The sequence below is a fragment of the Corylus avellana genome, chromosome ca11 (assembly GCF_901000735.1).
Source record: "Corylus avellana chromosome ca11, CavTom2PMs-1.0".
Taxonomy (NCBI): domain Eukaryota; kingdom Viridiplantae; phylum Streptophyta; class Magnoliopsida; order Fagales; family Betulaceae; genus Corylus; species Corylus avellana.
In genome coordinates this window covers 12,179,952-12,202,759 of record NC_081551.1, presented here as the reverse complement: position 1 = coordinate 12,202,759, position 22,808 = coordinate 12,179,952, and the positions used below count along the sequence as shown (strand labels likewise).

Sequence of the window (22,808 nt, the reverse complement as noted above, 5' to 3'; positions counted from 1 at the left end):
TTGATACCAATTGAAACTAAAGATTTAGACCCCAATTAAAAATTAGCCTAATCAAGATTACCAAGCCAACAATTAATCCAATTACCATAATAAATAAATCACTATAATCACAATAAATAGTAAAATAATTAAACACATAACTTTGGTGATGAAATGGAAACATTTTTAAATAAATTTTCAAAAAGTAAAACCATTCTGGGGCCCAACAAACCTCAAAGGCATCTACTATAGAAGACCTACGTTTTATATTGTTCTGCTTGCAAAACCTTTGTAAGCCTAATGACCCAATCTCATCTACTTCAAAACTAGAACTCTAGTGGCTCCATGCTCTTTTGTTTTTTGGAAGGCCATGAAGAAACTAGAAAAAGTTTAGGATTTGTTTAGGCTCAATAACAATGACAAACTTCTCTCTTAACAAAGGAGCAATGCGTGTCTTGTTGTATGGAAGTCGTGGTATATGAGACTTACATTGAATGAGAGAAAAGGCTTTTTAGACTAAGGTGGCTAGAGTTTTCACAATTTGCTACAATCTTGTTCAAACGAGATCTAGGGTTTTTGCAATTTTAAATATGTGGCATTCGCACGAACTCCGAGTGACATTCCTACGAAAGAACTTTGCAGGCCTCTCGTCGAACGGTCTTCGAATGAGGCTCTTCGGAACTTCTTTTGATCCTTCGTTTAGTTGAGATACAATCAAGACAACAACCGAAGCATTATGGAACTCAACTTAGCATCTTGTTCAAACCAACCTAGCCTCGTTCGAATGAGAACTTCAACTTCTTGATTTTCATTCTTTCATCTCCAAAAATGTATTGACTCAACCCTAAACCTAAAATTACATCCAAAGATGTTTTGATAGCATTTGCCAACTAAAAATCTAACACTATATATTGTTCTTCTTTTATCTAATTGTACTAATATACTCATACTTGCATATAATAAACTGTACAAATCCTTCAAATAAGTACTTCTATTCATTAAACTCATGTTTATGTTCTTTTTCTTTTCTTTCTTAAAACTAATATTTGTATCTACTTCCAAAGATGAAATAAACCTTCAAAGTTTGTAAGCTTTTATATGAATGTCATGTTATACTTTCAAAGATAAGTGTACACCTAAACATAATGAGTACTATTTATTTCATACTTACCTTCAAACAAGGTTATTAAGAGTGTTTGGGATTGCGATTTCACAAGATAATCTGCATTTTTAAAAGATAACGTAAAACGTAAGGCGTTTGGCATTGCAATTTAAAAAGCACTTAATTTAAAATAAGAAAAAAATCTACAAGTTCTATAAGTAGGCTATGGGGTGCTTATTTGAAAAGGCGTAAATTTAAACCAAAATTACGATTTCTCATAATAAATATTTAATAAAAATATAATTTTTAACATGTTTTACCAAGCGCCTTTACAATTCTAAAAAGTAGTGATTTCAAAAACACATTTTTTTAAAAACGTAATTTTTAAAATCGCACTTATTAAAATCGGAACAAAGTTTTCCTTCAAACTGGGTTGGATAAATTTCCTTCAACCCAGTCTATAAAAGTGACATGTGTCCATTTTTTAAAAAACATATGAGACACACATGAGTTTTTAATAAAATTTATTCTAACTAACCTTGATATTAAAAAAAAACATGTGTTTTTCACATGTTCAAGGAACACATGCATGTCATTTTTATAGATTAAGTTGAAGAAAATCCCTCCAACCCAGTTTGGAAAAAAATTCTATCCTTAAAATCGCAATCCTAAACATACCCTAATTCACATGAACTTAATTAGGTGATTAATGCCCGTTTCAAATTATTAGGACAATGACTATAAAAAGAATAGAACAAAGATTTATTGCTGATTACTAATTTTCATCTTATTATTACATTACAATGTTTATAAAATCTTCTAGAGCCAATAATATTATCACTTTGTAATAAGCTATTCCATCCCTCATAATATATCTCTTCTCTATGAAATCATCGAGGGAGGTGATAGTAAGCTATATCCTCACGTACACTGGTGACCGACACAATGTTCAAGGAAATCTGAAGAGGGCTTCCACCAGCTTCTTCAAGCAAAACTAAAAGGTTTTCAGAAGCTTTAAGGAAAGATCGGGGCACATGATACCTACGAAAACACAAAAGCGTAGATAAGAAACTGTGGATCTATATTAAAATAATGCAAAATAGTGGATAACCCAATAACGATAACCTTAAAAAATTTTGCAATAGCATTCAATTCTGTACGAGATAACCGAATTTCGTATATGGTATGTTATAGAATTGAAATTAAATATTGCATCCCATGACTGCAAGTTCAATTGTAGGCCTACGAACATAAGTGACAAAAAAGAAATCCACAGGAAACCCTAGCTTTTTCTCTAGAGCGCCGCACAAGTAATGTAAACTCAGGTTTGGGGAGGAGGGACGGCCGTTGGCTGCCTCCCTCCTTGCCTCGCTCCCTTCACGTGGTGAGTTAGCCTATTTACTTGATGCTCCTAACTCCGTTGCCTCCTCCCTCCCCTTTCTCCACTATGCCGTCTTTTTCCACCACCATCTGTCTCTGCCCCGCCTTCTTGCTCTATGGATCCGTCAATGTCCATCCCACCTTTTGCACCGGATCTGTCGCTCCGACTGTGGTTTGTTTCTGTTATGTTTTTGTGGCTTTTTTCTTCTTCCTAATTTTGCCTGTTATTTACCGTTTGCTTCTCATGGTGTTTGTGTTTGTTTCTTGTTGTTTTTGCTTGTTTGACACACTTTGTGGGTGTCACTCTTGGGGGATTCACTCAAACTCTTTCCCCAGTTTCTTTGAGTGCGCCGCCGATCTCCTCCGTGCCTGCTTTGCCATCCACCATTCGTTGCCGGGTCTTTGCACGCGTCCCCCCACGATGAGCTTCTAACGCCACCGACCGCGTCGGTTTCCAGCCAGCACGTGATCGGCCTTCTTCCGACTGCTGTCATCTACTTTGTGTGCTTCTCCTGTTATTTTCCCTATATTGTGATTTTTTTTTTGTTGTATATCCGTTTTCCATGTATTTGTTATTTACTTTCCTATTTTATTTCCCTGTATGTTTTTTCTTTCCTGTTTTTTGTTTTTAATAAGGCTATGTCCTCCTTCTATGATCTGCCGGTTTGCTTTTGGTTTAGACCTTTGGGTTGTGGATGTAAACGTTATCCTGGCTTTCAGGTTGAGGAGGATGAGTTTTGGCATGGGGTTCTTTGCTCTGAGGGCTGAAGAATAAGAGCTGCCTATGCATTGGATTGTGTCTGTTTGGTGCAGATCTGATCTTAAACCTGATTAATAGTCATGGGTTAGCGGATGTTGTTGCCTTTATTTGGCATGTTTGATTGATGACTATAATTTTAGCTTCGACTATGATTTGCTTCAGAGCTTTTTGTTTTGTTTGTACGAGCTCTTACTTGCGACATTTTATCAATGAATGAGTATGAAATATTTTCCCTTTCAAAAAAAAAAAAAAAATTGTAGGCCTACGACCTTGTTCAAATGATAGTGATCGAAATTAAAGTTCACTTTTTTTAGCTGTTGTTGAATTAATTACTCTCAGGAATAAGATCCTCTCAATTTCAAGTGAAATTGATAATATTCATTTTATAGTCATGATTTAAAGTTGATGCATCTAATGATGTACATGATTTCACATTATTTAAATTTTTTAAAAGACGTATCAATATTGACTTTATGTACATCATTAGATAAACTAACTTTAAATCAAGACATTAACGATAAAAATGATACAATCAATTTTATTTGAAATAGAAAGTGCAAATAATAATGCAAACTAGAACAAGTGACCATAATAGAGGGTGTATAGACCAATTATCATGCTAGAAAATTTCATGGGTAAGGATAGGGTGCAATTAGGCTCTGGACCAAGATCACATTACCAGCAGATTACATCATCCATTACTTTACTATGCAAACCATAATAAAAATCTTTATTTGTATTTTTTTTCTTTGCCATTATTATTTCATTTTCAGTGTTTGACATGTAAGGTTGTATTCTTTTAATTCATTAAGGTAGTAAAAGAACATTTTGAAGGTTATTGGAGGATCATTTATGTTTTGATCTTTTCTGGTGGCTACCTCAAGTCAACCCATTCCACTAAATCTTTCATGACATCGTAAAGATTTTCTTATAGATATAGCATGAAATTGTCTGAAATAATTTTGTATAGGTTTTATTTGTATTATTGGCTTGTTTGTTTCGGTGTTAAATATGTTTTGAAAAAATGCTTTTTTATTTTTTGCGTGTTTAGCGCAATGTAAAATAGTGGTCAACTTAAAAACAATATCCATTGACCATCGAAACCTAAGGGTTGAAGCGTAGATCGAACATCTTTTCCCACTTGAGAAGCACCTTACTGACTTACTTCCCCCCATTATCTTGCACAACTCTGGTTCTCGAAGCTCCTCTTCGCCATCGCCATCGCCATCCCCACCGGAATCTAAACAACGGCGTCGTCCCCGCCACCTAGGTTTATGCCTAAAAGTAGAGAGTTCTAACCCATTTTTATTTTATTTTATTTTTTCTCAAACATTCTTGAGGCAATTCTCTGATCTTGTGTGTTTAATTAATGCTTTATCATTCTAAAAAAAAAAAAAACTAGTACCAATATGAGTGTATACGTACAGTGTTTGTGATGGATTGCCTTTAGAGTCAGGGAAGGAGACCCAATAACGACCAATGCTTTGTCCATTAACCCAAGCTTCACCTTTACCCATTGTGCTCAGGTTTAAGGTGACGGGGTCATCTCCCGTGGGTGCATCGAAAAATATCTGCAAATTAAATGAGTTATAAAAATAAATATATATTTAATTATGATTATCTACAATCAAGTCATGGGAAGCTTACATTTCTTATAAATTGTAAGATACCATGGGGAACATTTATAAATATATGGTATTGAGGACAATTTATTTTGACCCACTATATAATTAAGGCATTAAGTCTTCCAGTTGATTTAAGAAAAAAAGGCATATACTTAATTTGAGTGATATATTAATGGAGAGGACTACACTTGTCTATCCAGAGCAACCAAGGTGAACTAATTAAGAGTATGTATGTTCAATAACGTAGGAATAGAAATGAGTATTATCAGGTATATAAGGATCTAAAATGAAATCATCATTCTTATTCAGTCATTTAGTGACAATATATATAAGAATGGCCAAATTTTCTAACTAGAATCACATGAGATTCCAACCAAATTTTCTAAAATACTTTTACTTATAAATATAGTATCTCCAAAATTCTTCAGTCATATTCACCGTCTCTCCCATGAATAGCCGACCACCCACTTGAGGTGGCCGGTGACGGCAGAGGGTTGCCGGAGAAGACAACAAATGATGGCTGGTGACGACGGTAGAGGGTCGCGGGAGACGGCAGCGGATGAATACAAAATCGTTTTTTTTAGTGCGTCCAACAAAAAATTATTTTTGGAAATAATATTTTTAAAGCTATTTCATTCTTAGAGGAATACCATCTATTCCCTATCTTGTTTAGAAGAATAACAATTCCTTAGGGGAAGAATCAAATCATTCCTAGATTTATTCTTGCATACCAAATGCGCCCATATCACTAAGGTGAACAAGTACGAGTTATTTTTTCCCTTAGCTTTCCTTCTCTTATCTTACATGATATCTTTTTTATTTATTTATTTTTCATTATATACATGAAATGTAAAGTAAAGTACCTTGTACCAAGTAAGTGTATGATTCATTGATGTCCCAATTTTACTCCACACAACAGCACCCAAATTTTCTTCTCTAAATATCTGTAGCTTCTCTCCGACTAGTCCAACCTATAGGAACAAGAGGCAGCCAGCATGTTCAGTATAAAATATTTCTTCTGCAATAATGGTTCACAAGTCTTTAGAGATAACCTGATATCCCCATGTATAGTTTGTCAAATTGTAGGATTCCTTTTCAGTGCATTGAATTTCCACCTTTCTTAAGCCAGCAAATTTGCTTTCGAGAAAAGGTCCTGAATCCTTCAAACAAACACAAGAGAATATAACATGTAAAAGAGGTGATCATTCGTGTCAACGTTACCAAAAAAAAAAGAAATACAATAAAGAAATGAAATTAGAAAATGAATACCGGTAGCCCAACCATAGCGCTGAGTATAGAAATATTGTTCATCCCATCATTCAACATGATTGGAATATCCATTGTGAAGCCCTTGGCGTCATGACTTCCATGTGCAGCTCCTGATGAATACAAACATATATAATAAGTGAAGCACAAAGTTTCTTATATGTCACTCAAGCTAGTAGGGGTGTAAAAAAAAACTGAGAAACTGGTTGGAAAAAATCGGTAACCGGGGTGCCCAGTTCCGGTTACTGGTTTTAGGGTTTTTAAATACCGGGTTATAACTGGGTAACTAGGTAAATAGATAATATATATTTTTAATTATATATATATATATATATATATATATATATATATAGTATATTTATTATTATTTTTTTACTCCAGGGTTCACAAATATCGTAAATCACTCTATATTTTCAAATTTAGTATGTTTATTAATATTTTTGATTTTTTTTTAAAAAAATGGGCACAAAATGTTTAAATTAAGCACAAAAATTATGCCTAATACCTAAAATAAGACCAAAAAAAAAAAAACTAAAAAAGAAAAACTAAAAAAATTAAAAAATTAAAAAAAACGGTTACCCGGTCCGAATAACCAGCTACCAACCGGAATCAGTCGGTTATTTTATAACTAGTTAACTAGGTACCTGGTTCCGGTTCCAATTTCCAAAAATAAAAAACCGGGTACCCCAATTCCGGTTCCCAGTTTTAGCCAATAATCGGGAATGGGGACCGGGTTTTCACCACTACTAGCTACCATAAACGTGTGTATATATATATAACCCAATAATCTTCTTAGGAGGAGCATGAATGGTTGGGTATTGTTAAGTAATATTGTACCTATATAGATATTGTTCAAAAAAGCATGTGCAACATGCCCAGCAGATTCAACATGAAGCACTGGCTTGGTGCAAGACAAATTGTTCTCAAACCTGTAATTCAACAGACAACTCCATTAATTGTCCTCAAGTTGATGCAAAGGAGATCGAGATATATAATTTAATGAGAGATGAAGAAGTTCAAATACCTGAGACTATACCAAAGATAATCAGATTTATCTTTTGTTGTATTCATGTGCTCAAGGAATGTTTCGGATTTCAGTAAAGCATCTTCCATATTGGGGATAACATCTTTGAATTCTTCCCAGCTATCACTTGAATCAAATATTTGGGTAGCTTCTACAATTCTGCTATTATGCTCTGTATTCACCTATGTATGAATCATTAACTTAAGAGAATAACATCTTTCATTTCTTTCTAAAATATTTTGAGTAATTCTCTTTTGCAATAATCTAGTAGATGCAATAGAACACAACATTAAGTCAAACTCAGTTTATAAGAATATCATGTATTTCTGGAACATATGAAAAGTAGATGTTTTTTTTTTAATAACAGAAACATATGCAATTTTTATACACTGAATTAGAGAACAGAAGGCCTTAAATGGGATTCCAAACATGTTTTTTTTATGATATGCTCAACTAGAGAAAAGGTTTTACCTTTGCCGTGTTGAAAATTACATTTTTACAGTCTGCTAGAATACTGATCGACTTTGGAAGCAATTCATGTGATGTATTTTGAAATTGTACGGTGACGTTTTGTACGTCATAATTTGTAAGAATGGCCACACACCCTCCATCCTCTTCTTGGAAAACATAGGCCTAATAAGTAAAAACAAAATAAATAAATAAATGAGACCATAAATGAGATAACATAAATAAATATTTGGGACATCACCTCTTGATGTTGACCTAAAGAGAAATTTGTTCGCTCTCCTTGCAGTAGAGTTGCAGAGCACACTTTAATTGCAGCATGCAACTCCTTAAGATGTCCCCACTTAGGTTGTCTTATTAGTCCTAAAATTATATATATATATATATATAAACAAAAATGGAATTATTTGATCCATCCAAGAAACATAGGAAGAATAAAATCTAATTCTACTTATACACTCACCATATTCATCTAGAGGAGCTTGATCATAATAGCTTGTTATGACATATGCAGAGCTTGTTCTCCCAAAATTTGTTCCACCATGGTACTACATAAGGAGGGTAGTATTAGACGTGATATGGTAATCTGGTTAAGACAATTAATGAAAATGGGTTTTTGTAAATTTATATTAAACATGTAATTTTTTGCTTGAGTGAAAAATTTAAAAGAAACTAAATATAGTGAATTTGAACAAGTAGTAGTTAGATTTAAAATTGAAATATCATACATACCATGTAATAATTTATATAGCTTCCGTTTCTCGCTATAAAAAGTGCGACATGAAATGCAATGTCTTCAGCAGACCTTATATATGGCTGCCCACCATATACTTGATAGCTTCCAAGTTCCAAAGAAAAGTACATTTAGTTTACTGTTAAAATAATGAGAATAATAATAATAAATGGGCCTCTTGTCAAGGCCCAGTAAATTTGATCCGGTCCACCAAACTTCTACTCTACCACCTTAAATATTGCCTACGGACCCTTTAAGTCTCTCAAGCACTTCACCTACTACTCCAACACCAAAAATAAACGGAAAAAAGGAGAAAAACAGTAATGTAAAATGATTGGAGGAAAGCGTACAAAGATGTCCAATTCTCTGTCCATAATGATGGCTTATTTGGTGAATTGGGTCCACTAAAAGTTTCTCCACATCTCATCCCGTTGCACGTATTAATCTGCATATGGATAACGTACGGTCTCTATAATTAGTCAGTGCAATCTTAGAATTAATGGCTGAAAAATGAAAATTCCTAATTAAGTCAAACTGCTACTAATTAAAGTCAAAAGTGTTTAGATGGGAAGAAAACTAACGACTGGATCCGGAGCATCAGTTTGCTTGCACATCAGCCATGGTACACCAGTTTGGAGCTCCACCGCCATTTTAGCAGCCCAACGAACATACGAGGGTCCTTTTTCATGAAATGCTGCTTCAATGTTTTGATATTCATTCTCAATCTACGTACACCCACCATATTTTCAATATGTAAGATATTTTATATATATAAATATATTGGAAACTCACAAGAGAGAGATTGAGAAGGTAGTACCTGTGAGAGTATGATTGGACCTCCTTGTGAAGCATATAAACCCTCTGACTTCATCAAGTTGACGATTTTTGTGGTAAAATTTTGCATGTAAAACTACACATATGCATGGGATCACCAAAAAATAAGAAATTAAATCATCTTTTGGGAAATACTCACTGAAATTTGAAGATGATTCAAAAAAAATTCATGGTAGATTATGTTTAAAAAGTTATGGAATATCCTACTAATGGTGCCCTAATTGCACCTTTTAAGGAGCATTTACTTTACCCTTAATTTGTGATCGGTCATAGACCTCAAATTAGTAAATATTAGGTATTGATAATTTAGGAATATACCCGAGATGGATGCCATAATATAAACAAGCATTTCTCCTGGGGGATATGGGATAATTCTAAAAAAAAAAAATCCAAACTCTTTCTTTTTTTTTTTTTTGGTATAGAAAAAATCCAAACATAGGATGGAAAGATCTGACTTCTTTATATGCCGGCCACAATGTGGCTTTTATTTTTATTTTTTAATTGTGTTACATTTTTGTTTCCTCGATGTACACGTTTTTAAATCACTTTCAATCTTGATCAATGCCTTTACTCACGTGTGAAAGTATCACACTAAGATTTTGTTTGGGATTGAGTTTGAGAAAAGTTTTTTAAGTTAAAAAGAGTTTTTAGATAAAAGCTTCAAGCTTTTGTCAAAAGTACTTTCTGGCCATTTTTAGACTTTTTGGACCTTTAAAAGTGTTATTAAATTTTTTACCAAACGAGTACATTTTTCTTCAAACGGGTTTTTTGAGCGTTAAAAGTACTTTTAAACTCCTTAAATGCAATCCCAAACAGGCCCTAAACATGTTCTTCATGAGATCCATTATCGGGCATTGTTCTTTTACTAAAGCATTTCATGGTCTTTTTCTAGCAATCCAAGCGCAAATTCATGATTTTTAACCATAAAAAAAAATAAAAAAAAATAAATAAATAAATAAAAACACAAACAAACAAAAGATATTTAGTTAAGATAAGATGGACAAGGGACAGGATCCGAATACTGTAATTAAAAGTTTTAATGAAGATAACAAATATTGTGTAATTGGAAAAAATATTAATCATAGTTAGAGGATTAAAAGTGTAATGCATCAAGACTTTTTGTTGTGTGATTTGATTTAAAATCATATTTTTTTAACTATTTAATTACAATGTCAAAAAAAATAATAATAAAAACAAAAACTATTTCAAATTAAACATTAATTTTTGGGGTAACTTCACTGACGAGCACTAAACTTTCACTCGATTTTACAAACTTCCTAAACTTCAAAATCTCTCAATTTAGTCCCCTGAACTTTCAATTGCTCTCAATTTGAACCCTTCGGTCAAATTTAGCCATTAGAAATACCAAAAAAGACAAAAATATCCCTAATTTTCCTTTTTTTTAAATAAAAAAAAGTTTTAAAATTAAGGGTAAAGTTGAAATTTTATAAAAAAGTCAGGGGTATAAACGTCATTTAACGTTTAAAATTTGATAGGGGTTTAAATTGATTGCAATTGAAAATTCAGGAGACTAAATTAAAAAATTTTGAAATTTGAGGAGGGTTTGTCAAGGTGAAAGTTTAGAAATTTTTAGTGAAGTTGCTCCTTAATTTTATAAATAGAGTGGTGGAGGGCACCCAACTCCTTTGGGTGGAAGCTGCTCACAGAAGGGGCAACCGGGGCGACCCACGACTAGTCTGAAGGGAGGTAGGCATAATATATATATATATATATATATATATATATATATATATATATATATTGTTTTCTTCCTGTTTTTTTAATATGTTTTTTTCTTTGTGGCATGAATATTAAAACATCGCCAGACTTTTATTAGAAAATGGATAGAATCATTATGGAAGAATCTATTTGACCAAAATATAGGCCGCTATTTGATCAAAATTAAAACCATAAAGAGTTTTTTTATAATTGATCAAACCACAATGTGTTAAGTTGATATTTTCCCAAATAAAAAAATAAACTTGACATATATAGTAGTTATTAGTTCTTACATAGTAAAAGTTGTTGAAGTAAAAATTATTAATAAAAAGTTAAGAGTAAACATAAGGTGTATTTGAGATTGCAATTAATTACAGAAAATGTATTGTTAGAGAGTGTGTCTCTGCATTTTCAAATTACGGGCAATGGCGAAACTACAATTTTAATTGTCAATCTACTATTTTACCAAACACTTAATTGCATTTTTAAAAATTATGTTTTCAAATTGTATAATTTAAAATCGCTATTTTTAAATGAGATGTGTTATACATCCATCTCTTGCACATCTAATGTCTATCTCTTTTACAAATTCACTATTGAATATGTGAGACCTATATGTGAGTCCTACAAATTTAATGATAGATTTACCTGCTCTAATATAAAAATGAACAAAAAATAAAAACCAAATATTTTTCTTTCCAAATGGCAAACACAAGTAGACCCTTAATTAATTGAGATATGCTATAATGCAATAAAAATATCATTTTTTGCCCATAAAAGTCTTAGGTGGTAAGAGGCCACAAACCCATCAGTGGGTGGGGCCACAGCAACTATGGATGGAGCTTATAGCCTCTTGCCACTTAGGACTTTTATGGGCTAAAAATAGTATTTTTATTGCACTATAGCATTTCTCTAATTAATTTGTCTAAAACTAACTAGCTAGACATAGTAGTAAAAAGGATCTCATGCCATGATGCCATTGCTAGACTATGACGTGGCTGGCCACGTTTACATGTTATCAAACAATTTTTTTTCTTTTAGAAATGTAGAGGTCAATAAGTTTTTCATATTTGGCTCATATTTCCTTACAATCAATTATTGAATTTGTAAGGTCTACTATTAACTTATGTGGGATCTACATACACATTCTACAAATCCAATTATGAAAAATTTTTGACTCTTACCATTTCTCTATTTCTTTTTAAGGGAAGAATATCATAATTGGCATTTAAAAACCTACGAAGCTATTTTAAAAAATGTAATCTTAGAAATTACATTTCCATTCTATAATATTGACTACTTTTAAATTAGTATTTGTTAAAATAAAAAACAAAAAATTATTGAAATTACCATATTAACTTTATAAAATAGTAGTAAGATAAAAATGTAATATTTATCATCTCTTTTAAAATCTGTTGTGCCTATATATACATTATAGAGAGAGAGAGAGAGAGAGAGAGAGAGGTGCTGAGTACCTTAAACTGGCTCATTGTCTGATCGAAAACAATGCTTGTGGATATCATGCAAACCAAAATGGAAACTCTGTTTAATTCAAAAAAGATTATAAAAATCAAGGAAATAGATTACGTTCATTGTTCATGAGTGAGCAAGATACAAAAGGTAACTTGCCAGTTAATAGAAAGATATATATATATATATATATATATATATATATATATAAGTCTTCAGTCTTCATGTACAAGTTATCCTAAATGTAATAATACTGCTTTTAAAATATCAATAAATTAAAGTTCAATACATCACATCTCAAATTCAACTGTAATTTTAAAAGTCACATCACATTTGAGAGTACCCTAAGATAACTCTAAAAAGACTTATAAAATTACTTTGTATATATATATATATAGACTTTCATTAATATCATGGACAAAAAAGATATATTGGTATAAACCATAAGAAGATTTAATTTATTTTCTATAAAACATTTTACCATACTAATAAGAATTACCTTATTACTTTCTTCCAAATAAGTTCAACCCTGCACCAAAGCAGTGCATGGCAGAGCTAGAATTTTTCTTAGAGGAGTCAAATAAAATATGTCGATAACTTTTAAGTGTGAAAAAAAAAAAAAAAAAAAAAAAAAACCCTACTAATAATAGATGTAAATAAACATATATCAGAATAAAAAAGAAATAAAGATATAATAAACAACCAAGTATTCTGAGAAATTCTACATAAAATAGCAAACACATTAAAAAAAATTTTAAAAAAAAAATTTCCAATTTACATATAAAGTTTCAAATGATAAAATTGGAAACAAGAATTAGCAGCCAAAAAATCACGAAATAAGATGGAAATCCAAAGAAAAACTTTTAGAAGAAAATAGCCATGTGATTTTTATTTATTTTTTAAAATGTTGATGGTGGCACAGAACTTTGTGTTATAAAAGGTGATTGCTTTTTTGGAAAGAAACATTCAGAAGTAGATGTTAATGGTTTTATATATAAAAAATCATAGACTTTATTTATAATAAAAAATAAAAAAAATAAAAAACTTAGCATATATACTTTTCCAATATGTAACCAATAATTAGGCAACCCACGGAACCTGGCAGTCCGGAGTCCGGACCGTCCGGTACACTATAATTGGTCTAAACTAATGATAATTAACAACTATTATGATTTAAAAAATAAATAAATAACAATAAACTGTTTAAATATTAGGAAAATATGTAAAATTAGTTCTTTACCTAATTTATAAATAACTCTATGTGATATTAAAATGAACTCAGAGATCCTTCAAGTATGCTAAAAAAACAATTTAGCTCATACAATTAAGAGCCTGTTTGAGATTACGTTTGAGGTGCCTAAAAGTACTTTTAATACTCAAAAAACACGTTTGAAGAAAAAAGTATTTGTTTGGTAAAAAAATTAAAAGTGCTTTTAAGGATTCAAAAAGCTTAAAAATGGACTGACAAAAGCTTAAAAATGAAATTTTTTTCCAAAAGCTCTTTTTGACTTAAAAGCTCTATTTATCAAACGCAATCATAAACAAACTCTAAATTATGTTTACTAATTTAACAGATTTCGTTAGCGTGACACTAACTTTTTTTTTTTTTTTTTTGATAAACTGTGTGACTTTCATTTCCAATCAAACATCAAAAACAGTTTCCTCAAGAACCAGAAGGTTCTGAATACAAAGAGGCGGGTCAACAACCCACGTAGCATCCATTACACTTTTCGTTGCCATTCTTGCAAGCTCATGGGCTGGCCTGTTAGCTTTTAAATATAATTTAATTATAAGAATTATAGTTAGTCAACATAATAAGTGTGACACTAACTTAAATATAATAAATGTCACATTTTTATTGGTTTTAACGTTTTACGCTATTAAAATTTATTAAGTTAGTCAACATAATTTAATTATAAGAATTAAATTTTTTTTTTTTTTTCACATATCTCAATAACTTTTGAATTTATTTTAATAAGTACCACGTACTACTTAAACCATGCGAACTAATTTTATATTTTTTTCTAAATATTATAATGTTTGTGGGGATAAGCGGACCCTTTTGTCGGGCATGGTGGAGTAGGTTAGGAACGCTAGCTAGTAGGGATTGTGGGACGGAAGGCTTAATATCTACCGTTGGATGAGAAGATACGTACCCATAAGTCCATTCACTCTCTATGAAGGGTCCAATCCGAAGGCAAGCATAGAGCCCCTGAGCCTTGATTTCCTTGATGAACCGCACCAGATCATTGCTTCCACTGAACTCGTACTGTGCAACACAAAATGCCAAATCTGCCCCCGATCTGAGAGAATAAAAAAAGGAAAAAGAAAAGAAAAGGTAATGCAACTAACCTGACCAGGTTGGGGCTCGTGAAGGTTCCAAAAGACATAAGTTTGAATGACGTCCAATCCTCCTTCCTTGGCTTTGCCTATCAAAGATTCCCACATCTGCGCCATTGTTTTATATATATATATATATATATATATATATGAAGAACCAATGAACAATATCCAAGTAAAAAAAAAAAAAATCATTTCTCTTTAATAAAACAAAATCAGGGTCTCCTCATTCGATGGGGTGTTAATAGAGTTTGATAATTATGAAAAAAGTAAGACAGAATGGTTGGTACTACCCGTGATGCAACAGAAAACCAATCATCTCATCCCTGAGGCACTACTGCCTTTTTTGTGCCGTTTTTCTACCCAAAAACATACAAAGCTACTTTTTTGGTTTTACACTGGAAATGGTTGCCAAACAGCTTGTATCTGTTAAAAAGGAAAGGAAGAAGTTGAATATTCTCTTATATATATATATATATATATATATATATATATATATATATATACATAAAATACTAGAGAATCATTTGAAACGGCTTTAATTTCATGCCTGAACCATTTGCAGCAAAATGAGACATTTTGTGATCAAACGGGCTCGGGAGATCGAGCCTATACAGATCCAAAAGTCTCGAGTATTTGTTCAAGAAAGTGAACCTCTCACCGTCTCACGGACAGTTGCGTTTACGTACAAACAATGCAGGAGGATTTAAGCAAATTTCACATCTCTTTTCTTCTGAGTTCCAAGAGATTTACCTGAGGAGTGCTACGAGGATAGTGAATTGAACCGGAGAAGAGAATATTTCTGCTGCCGTCAATGATGAGAGATCTTCCATCGTACGTGACATCTCCTCCTTCAACGCGGCCACCTCCTTGTATCAGTACTATGACCACCGCAAGCCCCCAATGCAGCAACCACCACCGCCGCTCCATCTCCGCCTGCTTAATTTTCACTCTCCCGCACTCACTCACTCACAACAGCTATATATACATTGAAACGCTGGGGCGTTAAGGAATTAGAAGAGAAGAAAGGGATTTAGAGTAGGTGAACAGACATGAGAGAGGTGACCCGTGACTGCGATTGGGAATCCCCCTTACTGTAGGGAAATATGTACAAGAGGATGACAGTATACCAGCCCCAACAGAAACTCTCTTTCGTGGAAACTGGAAAGCTAAGGGGGGCACTATGGGAATTCCACGTCAATTGTGCAACCACATGGGTCATGTGAAACAGTACTGTCGTGATTGACACGTGTCATGTCAAACCTAATATAATGATTAATAAGAGACATAATAATCATGAGGGTTAAATACTAAATACCCATTAGAGTTTCATTGCTTTATATATTTTTTTCTTATGATTTGATTTTTATTACAAGAGGTCCATGTGGTTTTGATAATAGACTAAACTAGTCCTTCTATCAATTGACCATTAGTTGATTTAATGAAAATTCATGTGGACCAATCAAATGTTGACACATGATACGTACTTAATTTTTTTTTAATTAAAAAAATGTATTTAAAAAAAAAAAAAATTGGGGGTGGCTTGGCCATTTGGCCACCCCCATCTCGCATGATGAGCCACCCCCTCGGTCACCCCTTTAGTGCCCAAGGGGGCAGCCGAAACCACCCCCAGTGGGTACTGGGGGTAGGGCTGGCAATTTTGACACGACCCGCGAACCCGACACGAACACGACACGAAGTTAACAGGTATTGGGTTTGTGCTTATCGGGTTCAGGTCTTAATCGGGTCTACCTGATTAAGACATGATTAAATTCGTATCTGCCGGGTCGGGTCCGCGGGTCGACCCGTCAGACACGTTTAATAAATGGGTCTAGCAGGTCAGTCGGGTCAACCGGGTCTGGCGGGTCTCGGGTGACCCGCCAAACCCATTTAATTTATTTATTTTTTTTTTTTATAAAAAAACTTATGTCTAAGTTCTAACTAAGTTAACCCTAACACTTACTGACTCACTCACGGCTTCATTTCACTCTTTACTTCACGACTTCACAGTTTTCACTTCACTGGCCTATTCCTTGTTTTTCCGTTACTTTTTCTATGTGGGTCTATATATTAAAACATTATCTTTTAAATCATTATTTATATATTAAAACATTCTCTTTTTAAATTTTTTATTCTTCTTAGATGGTTAGGATAAATTTGACTAGTTCTTTGGCCTAAGAGATCCCTTTATTAAATTATTTTTTTCAATTTTGATTAAGGTTTTTTTTTTTAACGGGTCGGGTTGGGTCGTGTCAGGTCTACCCGATATGACCCGGTTATGCTAAACGGGTTAAGCGGTTTGTGTCAGGTTACCCGGATATTTTTCGTGTTATAATCGTGTCAGACCCGTTAACCCGCTTAGCTAAACGGCCGTATTCGTGTTTCGGTAATCGTCGCTGGTCTTAATAAGTCCTAATCGGTTCCACCCGATGATCGCTTTGCCAAAATTCTGACCGGGTATTTGACACGGTTGGGGTGGTTTCGAAGCCACCCCTTGATTGGCGGTATCGAACCACCCCCAACCTCGAAGTTCCGGTGGCTCGGTACCCACTAGGGGTGGTTTCGGCCACCCCCAATTTTTTTTCTTTTTGTGTTTTTTGTGTTTTTGTTTTTAAAAAAAATATATTATTTTTTAATTTAAAAAAAATTTAAGTATGTGCCACGTGTCAACATTTGATTGGTCCACGTGGATTTCCGTTAAGTCAACTGACAGAAGGACTAGTTTGGTCTATTGTCAAAACTACATAGACCTCTTGTGATAAAAATCAAACCCTAAGGGAGAAAAAATAAAGCAATAAAACCCCAGGGGGTATTTAGTATTTAACCCTAATGGCAATGCCGGCGGTTTTCTAACCGCCCGCTAACCGCTAACCACTATAATTGCCTAGCGATTATTGAGTTTATTAACCATAACTGCTAACTGCTTTTTTATATAATATATTTTTATAATTATTATTATAATAATATTTATAGATTTAACATAATCAATTGATCATTAAATCACAATTTTTTTTTTAAGATAATTAAATCACAGTTTGAGGATTAATATATTATCACTATAATTTATATGATTATATCACATGATCAATTCATCATTAAATCATTTGATTATTTGATTATTTGATTATGTAATAACAAATTATATATACATATATATAATATGACATAACTCATAAGTCATAAGTATGCTAGTTTTTTTTTTTTTTTAGAAAAACATAATATTTCATTCAATAATATCACGAGCATAACGCTCTTACATCATAGAGCAAAGTTCTGAAGCAACCATTGCATAAAATTACAAGATTACCAAGTTTAGTACAAGATTCGAGATCAATCCGCTAACTCATGACAAAAATCAGATTTAGTACTAGATCTGTGATAGACAGACTCAACCAAATGCATGGATAGCAATTATTCTTCGACCCTGAGAGCGAAAAGACTCTCATGCCGAAACTCTTCCTCCTCGACCCGAAGGCTAGGATAATGATCATATCCACAACCCAAAGGTCTGGACCAAAACTAATTAACCCGAAGGCGACATAGATCAAGTGAGAGAGGAAAGAGCCTTGTTACAAGCCTAACAAAATAGGGAAATTAAACAATACAGGGAAATAAAACAAGAAAAAAAACAGCACACTTTGATCACGCACACGCTGGAAATCGAAAACTGAAGGGGCGTTGGAAGCTCATCAAGGCAGGGACTCGTCGAAAGGCCCAACAGTGAACGGTGGGCGGCGAACAAACACAGAGAAGACCGGCAAAGCAGGACCTGAAAACAACAACAAACAAGAAAAAAAACAAGGGACCACCAAAACAAGAAAAAAATAAGGAAAATGAGCACAAAGTGGGAAGACGGTAGCCGGAAGGAAGGGCAAGGAGCCCACTGCAGAAAATGAAGGCGGGGAAGAAAAGCGACAGGGAAGGGGCAAAAACGGAGAAAAACAGAGGGGGAAAGGAGCGGCAAGGAAGGGGAAGAAAGGAGGCACCGGAGTTAGGGCATTAGGTAAATAACTAGCACAGGAGCGATGAGGACAAGGGGAGGAGGGAGGCAGCCAAACGGCCAACCCTCCTCCCCTATGTGGCTAAAGGGTTTCGCTTTTTCTCTTTGGTGGCTGCTTTAACACTAAATTAGACTACAGTGCCTTAGTGGTGGCCATAAGTATGCTAGTTTATACTAGCTAATACAACAATTAGGTATCTAGACACTTAGTTCCAATGTATGTTATAAACTTATAAGTTCATATATGTTATAAATTACAATTATACATTATACATATATGCAATTATGCATATTGAATAAGATAAATGTATAAGATCAATACTTAATCATATGATTCAATAACAATTCAAATATTTATTAAAGTGAATCATATTATTAATATACAATGATAATGTAATTCGTATAATATCAAATTAAGTAATTGACATTGGATTAAACAATGTGTTACTTTATTTATTTATTTATTTTGACATATCCGCACAAGAGGAGGGGATGGAGATTCGAACTAGTGACCTCCGCTTCATTAAGTGTGGTCCCAACCGATTGAGCTACCTCTTGGGGACCAAACAATGTGTTACTTATAACTACAATTAAGTATTAATGTATTATCATTCTAATTTATATGATTATATAATAACAAATTATACATATATGATATGACATAAGTCATAAGTATACTGATTCATACTAATACAACAATTAAGTACCTAGACACTTAGTTCCAAAGTATATTATAAACTTAGAAGTCTATATATGTTATAAATTACAATTATACATATATGCATATGAATAATATAAATGTAGAAGATCAATACTTAATCATATGATTCAATGATAATTTAAATACTTTATTCAAGTTAATCATATTATTCATTTACAATGATAATGTGATTCGTATAATATCAAATTAAATAATTGACATTGGATTGAACAATGTGTTACTTATAACCACAATTAAAGTATTAATGTATTTTTTTAACAATATTTTGACCATTTTTTAACCATTTTTTGAAAAAAAAAAAAAAAAAATTGAACCATTTGTTGAACAAATTTTTAACCTTTTTTTGAACAATTTTTTTTTACCATTTTTTGAACAATTTGTTGACAATTTTTTAAAACGGAACGTGCGTTTTTTTTTTTACAATGACAAATTTTTGAACAATGACAATTTTTTAACCATTTGTTTACACTTAAAGCATTTTTTTAAATAAAAAAAAATTAATTGAAGGCAAAAAACAAATGAGGTAAATATATTCATATAAATTAGAATACAATAAGTTTAATGCAAAAAACAAATGAGGTAAAAATGATACAGTGATAAAAAAAATAAAAAATAAAATAAAAAAAGAAGCCCAAAACTGAAAATTTGTTATATGTTTATCTTGAGAAAGCCCAAATAGCACCAAAAAAAAAAAAAAAGAGTCCAAAACACCCAATTTTAAAAAAGCGGTTATAGCGGACGGTTACATGTTTTACTAACCATTAGGCGGTTACGATTACGGTTAGTGAAATTTAATAACCATTTAGGCCGTTACAGTTAGCGGTTTTGGCCCATAACCGCTAACCGTAACCGCATTAACACCCTAGGATTTGATCATAGATAGAGTCACGTACAGGAAATTAAACAAACGCAAGAAATATTATGGCATTGATTTTGTAATGATAATTTTTATGTCTTATTAGTGTAAATTATTTTAATTATTAGGAATATTTTACTTAATTTCTTGAATTGTTATTATTTTTGTAATGTCTCATTTAAAATTGAACTCCTTTCAATTTAGTGTATCCCATTTTTTAATTGTTTGCAATTATTTCACCAATTTGTTAACTTTTTCGTCAACTTTTTTCAAAATACCCCCAATTGTTTTAGGAAAAAAAAAAAAAATTGCAAAGATTAAGCGTTGGTTCGAATTTAACGATATTTGCAAAAATACGGATGCCTCAATCTTTGCAAAAACATCTCAATAGTTTTTTCTTTAAAAAAAATGGGGCTATTTTGGGAATTTTGTTGGGACTTAATGAAAAATCCTAACGGATGGAGGACATTAAAAAAAATTAAAAGTTCGATATACTAAATTGAGAGGTTTTGAACTTTAGGGGGCATTGCAAAATGGGTGACAATTCGGTAGGGTAAGTGAATTTTCTTCTAATTTTTATGGGAATAACTTATATCCAGACCAAGCGTAAAACATGGGTTTTACAACCTCCAATAAAATGGTTACACCTCAGATAAAGCAAAACAATTGCACAAAAATACTCTAGAACAAATACACCAGATTTCGGATTTGACAAAGAGAGAAAGGAGAGAGACTGGCCAGACCCACGGCTGGGTCACGCTAGACCCACGGCTAGTTCTGGCCGTCACCCATTTGTGGGTCTGGCCAAACCCATGACTAGGTCTGCTGTGACCTAGCCATGGGTCACACCAGACCCACGACTGCGTCTGGCGCCCGTCACCCACTCTATATAGCTGAATGAGCTTTTTCAGCATCTTGCTGGCAGAAGGCTTCCAGAGATGGCATGAAATATGGAAATTTGTTTAAAAATTTGACGAAACACTTGTGGAAGAGTGTTAATTAATTTTGCCTTGAAAATCAAGAGGTGCTTTCATCGGGGCATTCAAAAGATTTATGGGTAGGGTGAAATTGATACAAAGAGCATGTAAAAAATCCTTGTTATACTTTTTTTCTGTCCAACTTAGCTTTATATGTGGAATTACTGATCTACCCTCGGTCACTGACCGTTATGACCTCAGTGGGTTGACTATGCATCGGGCTGGGCCCACTAAGTTTCGGCTTGGGCTTGGTCTTGGCAGGTTTGTTCAGTAGATTGGGTCTTGAGGTTGTTGGGCATTATGTGGCCCATCCATGACCCAACAATATATATGTAGGGGTAATTATATATGTGTAGGGTCAATATTATATGTGACCTATAATTATAATAAAACCTAAAATTTATTTATTTATTATTTTTTTAATTTTTCTCATGTCATTAGCGGCGACCTTTAGAGTTGCCGATATTGACCTCTCATCAACGGCGACTCTCAGAGCCGCCGCTGTTGACCCCTCATTAGTGGCGACCTGCGAATGATCTTTTTACCATGTTATTAGCGGTGACCCTAAAAGCCGCCGCTATTGACCCCTCATTAGCAGCGACCTACGAATGATCTTTTTACCATGTTATTAACAGTGACCCTGAAAGCTGACGCTATTGACCCCTCATTAGAGTCGCCGCTGTTTTCCACTAAATAGTGGCGACATTAGGTTGCCGCTAATTGAATCTTATTAGCAGCGATCCAAGGTGTCAACAGTGGCGACACTCAGCTATTTAGGTCGCTGGTAAATACCATTTTTTTTTTTTTTTTGGTATTTAGCGTCAACTATTAGCGGCGACATGGAAGTCGCCGCTAATGGTTAGTCATTAGTGGCGACTTTAGGGTCGTTGCTAAACATTTGGTCGCTAAAGACCATTTTTCTTGTAGTGCGCTATGGAGTTTTCGGCAATGAAGAAGAAAAAATCTTGTGTTTTCAATCATATTTCATAAGATGAATTTAGCTTACATGTCAACCATGTATTGGAGGCTGCAAGACTGGTCTTTTACGCCAAGACGAGATAGTAGGGGTTCTCAATTTTTATCGATGCCCTACTAGGACTGAGTCCGGCTTTGGTTTAGTCGCACTTGAAGGAGCACATGTGGTTCCTAGCTTCTATGCCCTTCTGTGTGGCTCCTAGTAGGTAGGTGTTATTATTATTATCACACCAAAATAAAATAATCACAGTTAGTCTCTCCTATCTTCCTTTTTGATTTAAAAAAAAAAAAAGAAAAAAAAAAAGAAAGAAAAAAGGAGACTATACAATCTTTGAAACTATATGATTCTATGCAAATTAATCATCCTGCAGCAACACAGACAATATACATGAGTAACATGAACACTCACTACAAAAATTCTTTAATTTGGTGACGTGTGAACAGTTAGTCATTAAAGAAAGAGAAATATTAAGTGTTCTTTTAGCATTTTCTTGGTGTCCTTTCAATTGTGGTGTGGCTTTTAAAATCACCAATAAGTTAAGTTAATAATGATAATCTCAAATTCAATAATAATTTTATAAA

General features: G+C 33.3%; 1 protein-coding gene across 1 annotated transcript; it reads right to left on the bottom strand.

Annotated features, from left to right (window-relative positions):
• Positions 1 to 1,913: 1,913 nt before the first annotated feature.
• Positions 1,914 to 15,761, bottom strand: LOC132165411 (beta-galactosidase 6-like). The gene is made up of 18 exons (XM_059575956.1): positions 15,451 to 15,761; positions 14,710 to 14,805; positions 14,510 to 14,626; positions 12,370 to 12,429; positions 9,152 to 9,244; positions 8,916 to 9,059; positions 8,685 to 8,779; positions 8,334 to 8,439; positions 8,065 to 8,149; positions 7,846 to 7,964; positions 7,608 to 7,769; positions 7,137 to 7,318; positions 6,950 to 7,041; positions 6,116 to 6,225; positions 5,899 to 6,006; positions 5,710 to 5,817; positions 4,647 to 4,792; positions 1,914 to 2,122 (listed from the first exon to the last, which is right to left on the bottom strand). Exons 1-18 carry the CDS (start codon positions 15,625 to 15,627, stop codon positions 1,972 to 1,974), a joined length of 2,151 nt encoding a protein of 716 aa, XP_059431939.1. The 5' UTR covers positions 15,628 to 15,761; the 3' UTR covers positions 1,914 to 1,971.
• Positions 15,762 to 22,808: the final 7,047 nt, after the last annotated feature.

What these genes read in the sequence shown, in the direction of transcription:
- LOC132165411 (XM_059575956.1), bottom strand. Translation starts at nt 15,627, where the DNA reads ATGGAGCGGCGGTGGTGGTTGCTGCATTGGGGGCTTGCGGTGGTCATA. An exon ending in TTCGATCAGACAATGAGCCA is followed by an intron (nt 9,245 to 12,369) that starts GTTTAAGGTACT and finishes GCATATGTGTAG; the next exon opens with TTTTACATGCAAAATTTTAC. An exon ending in ATACACTTACTTGGTACAAG is followed by an intron (nt 4,793 to 5,709) that starts GTACTTTACTTT and finishes TTTAATTTGCAG; the next exon opens with ATATTTTTCGATGCACCCAC.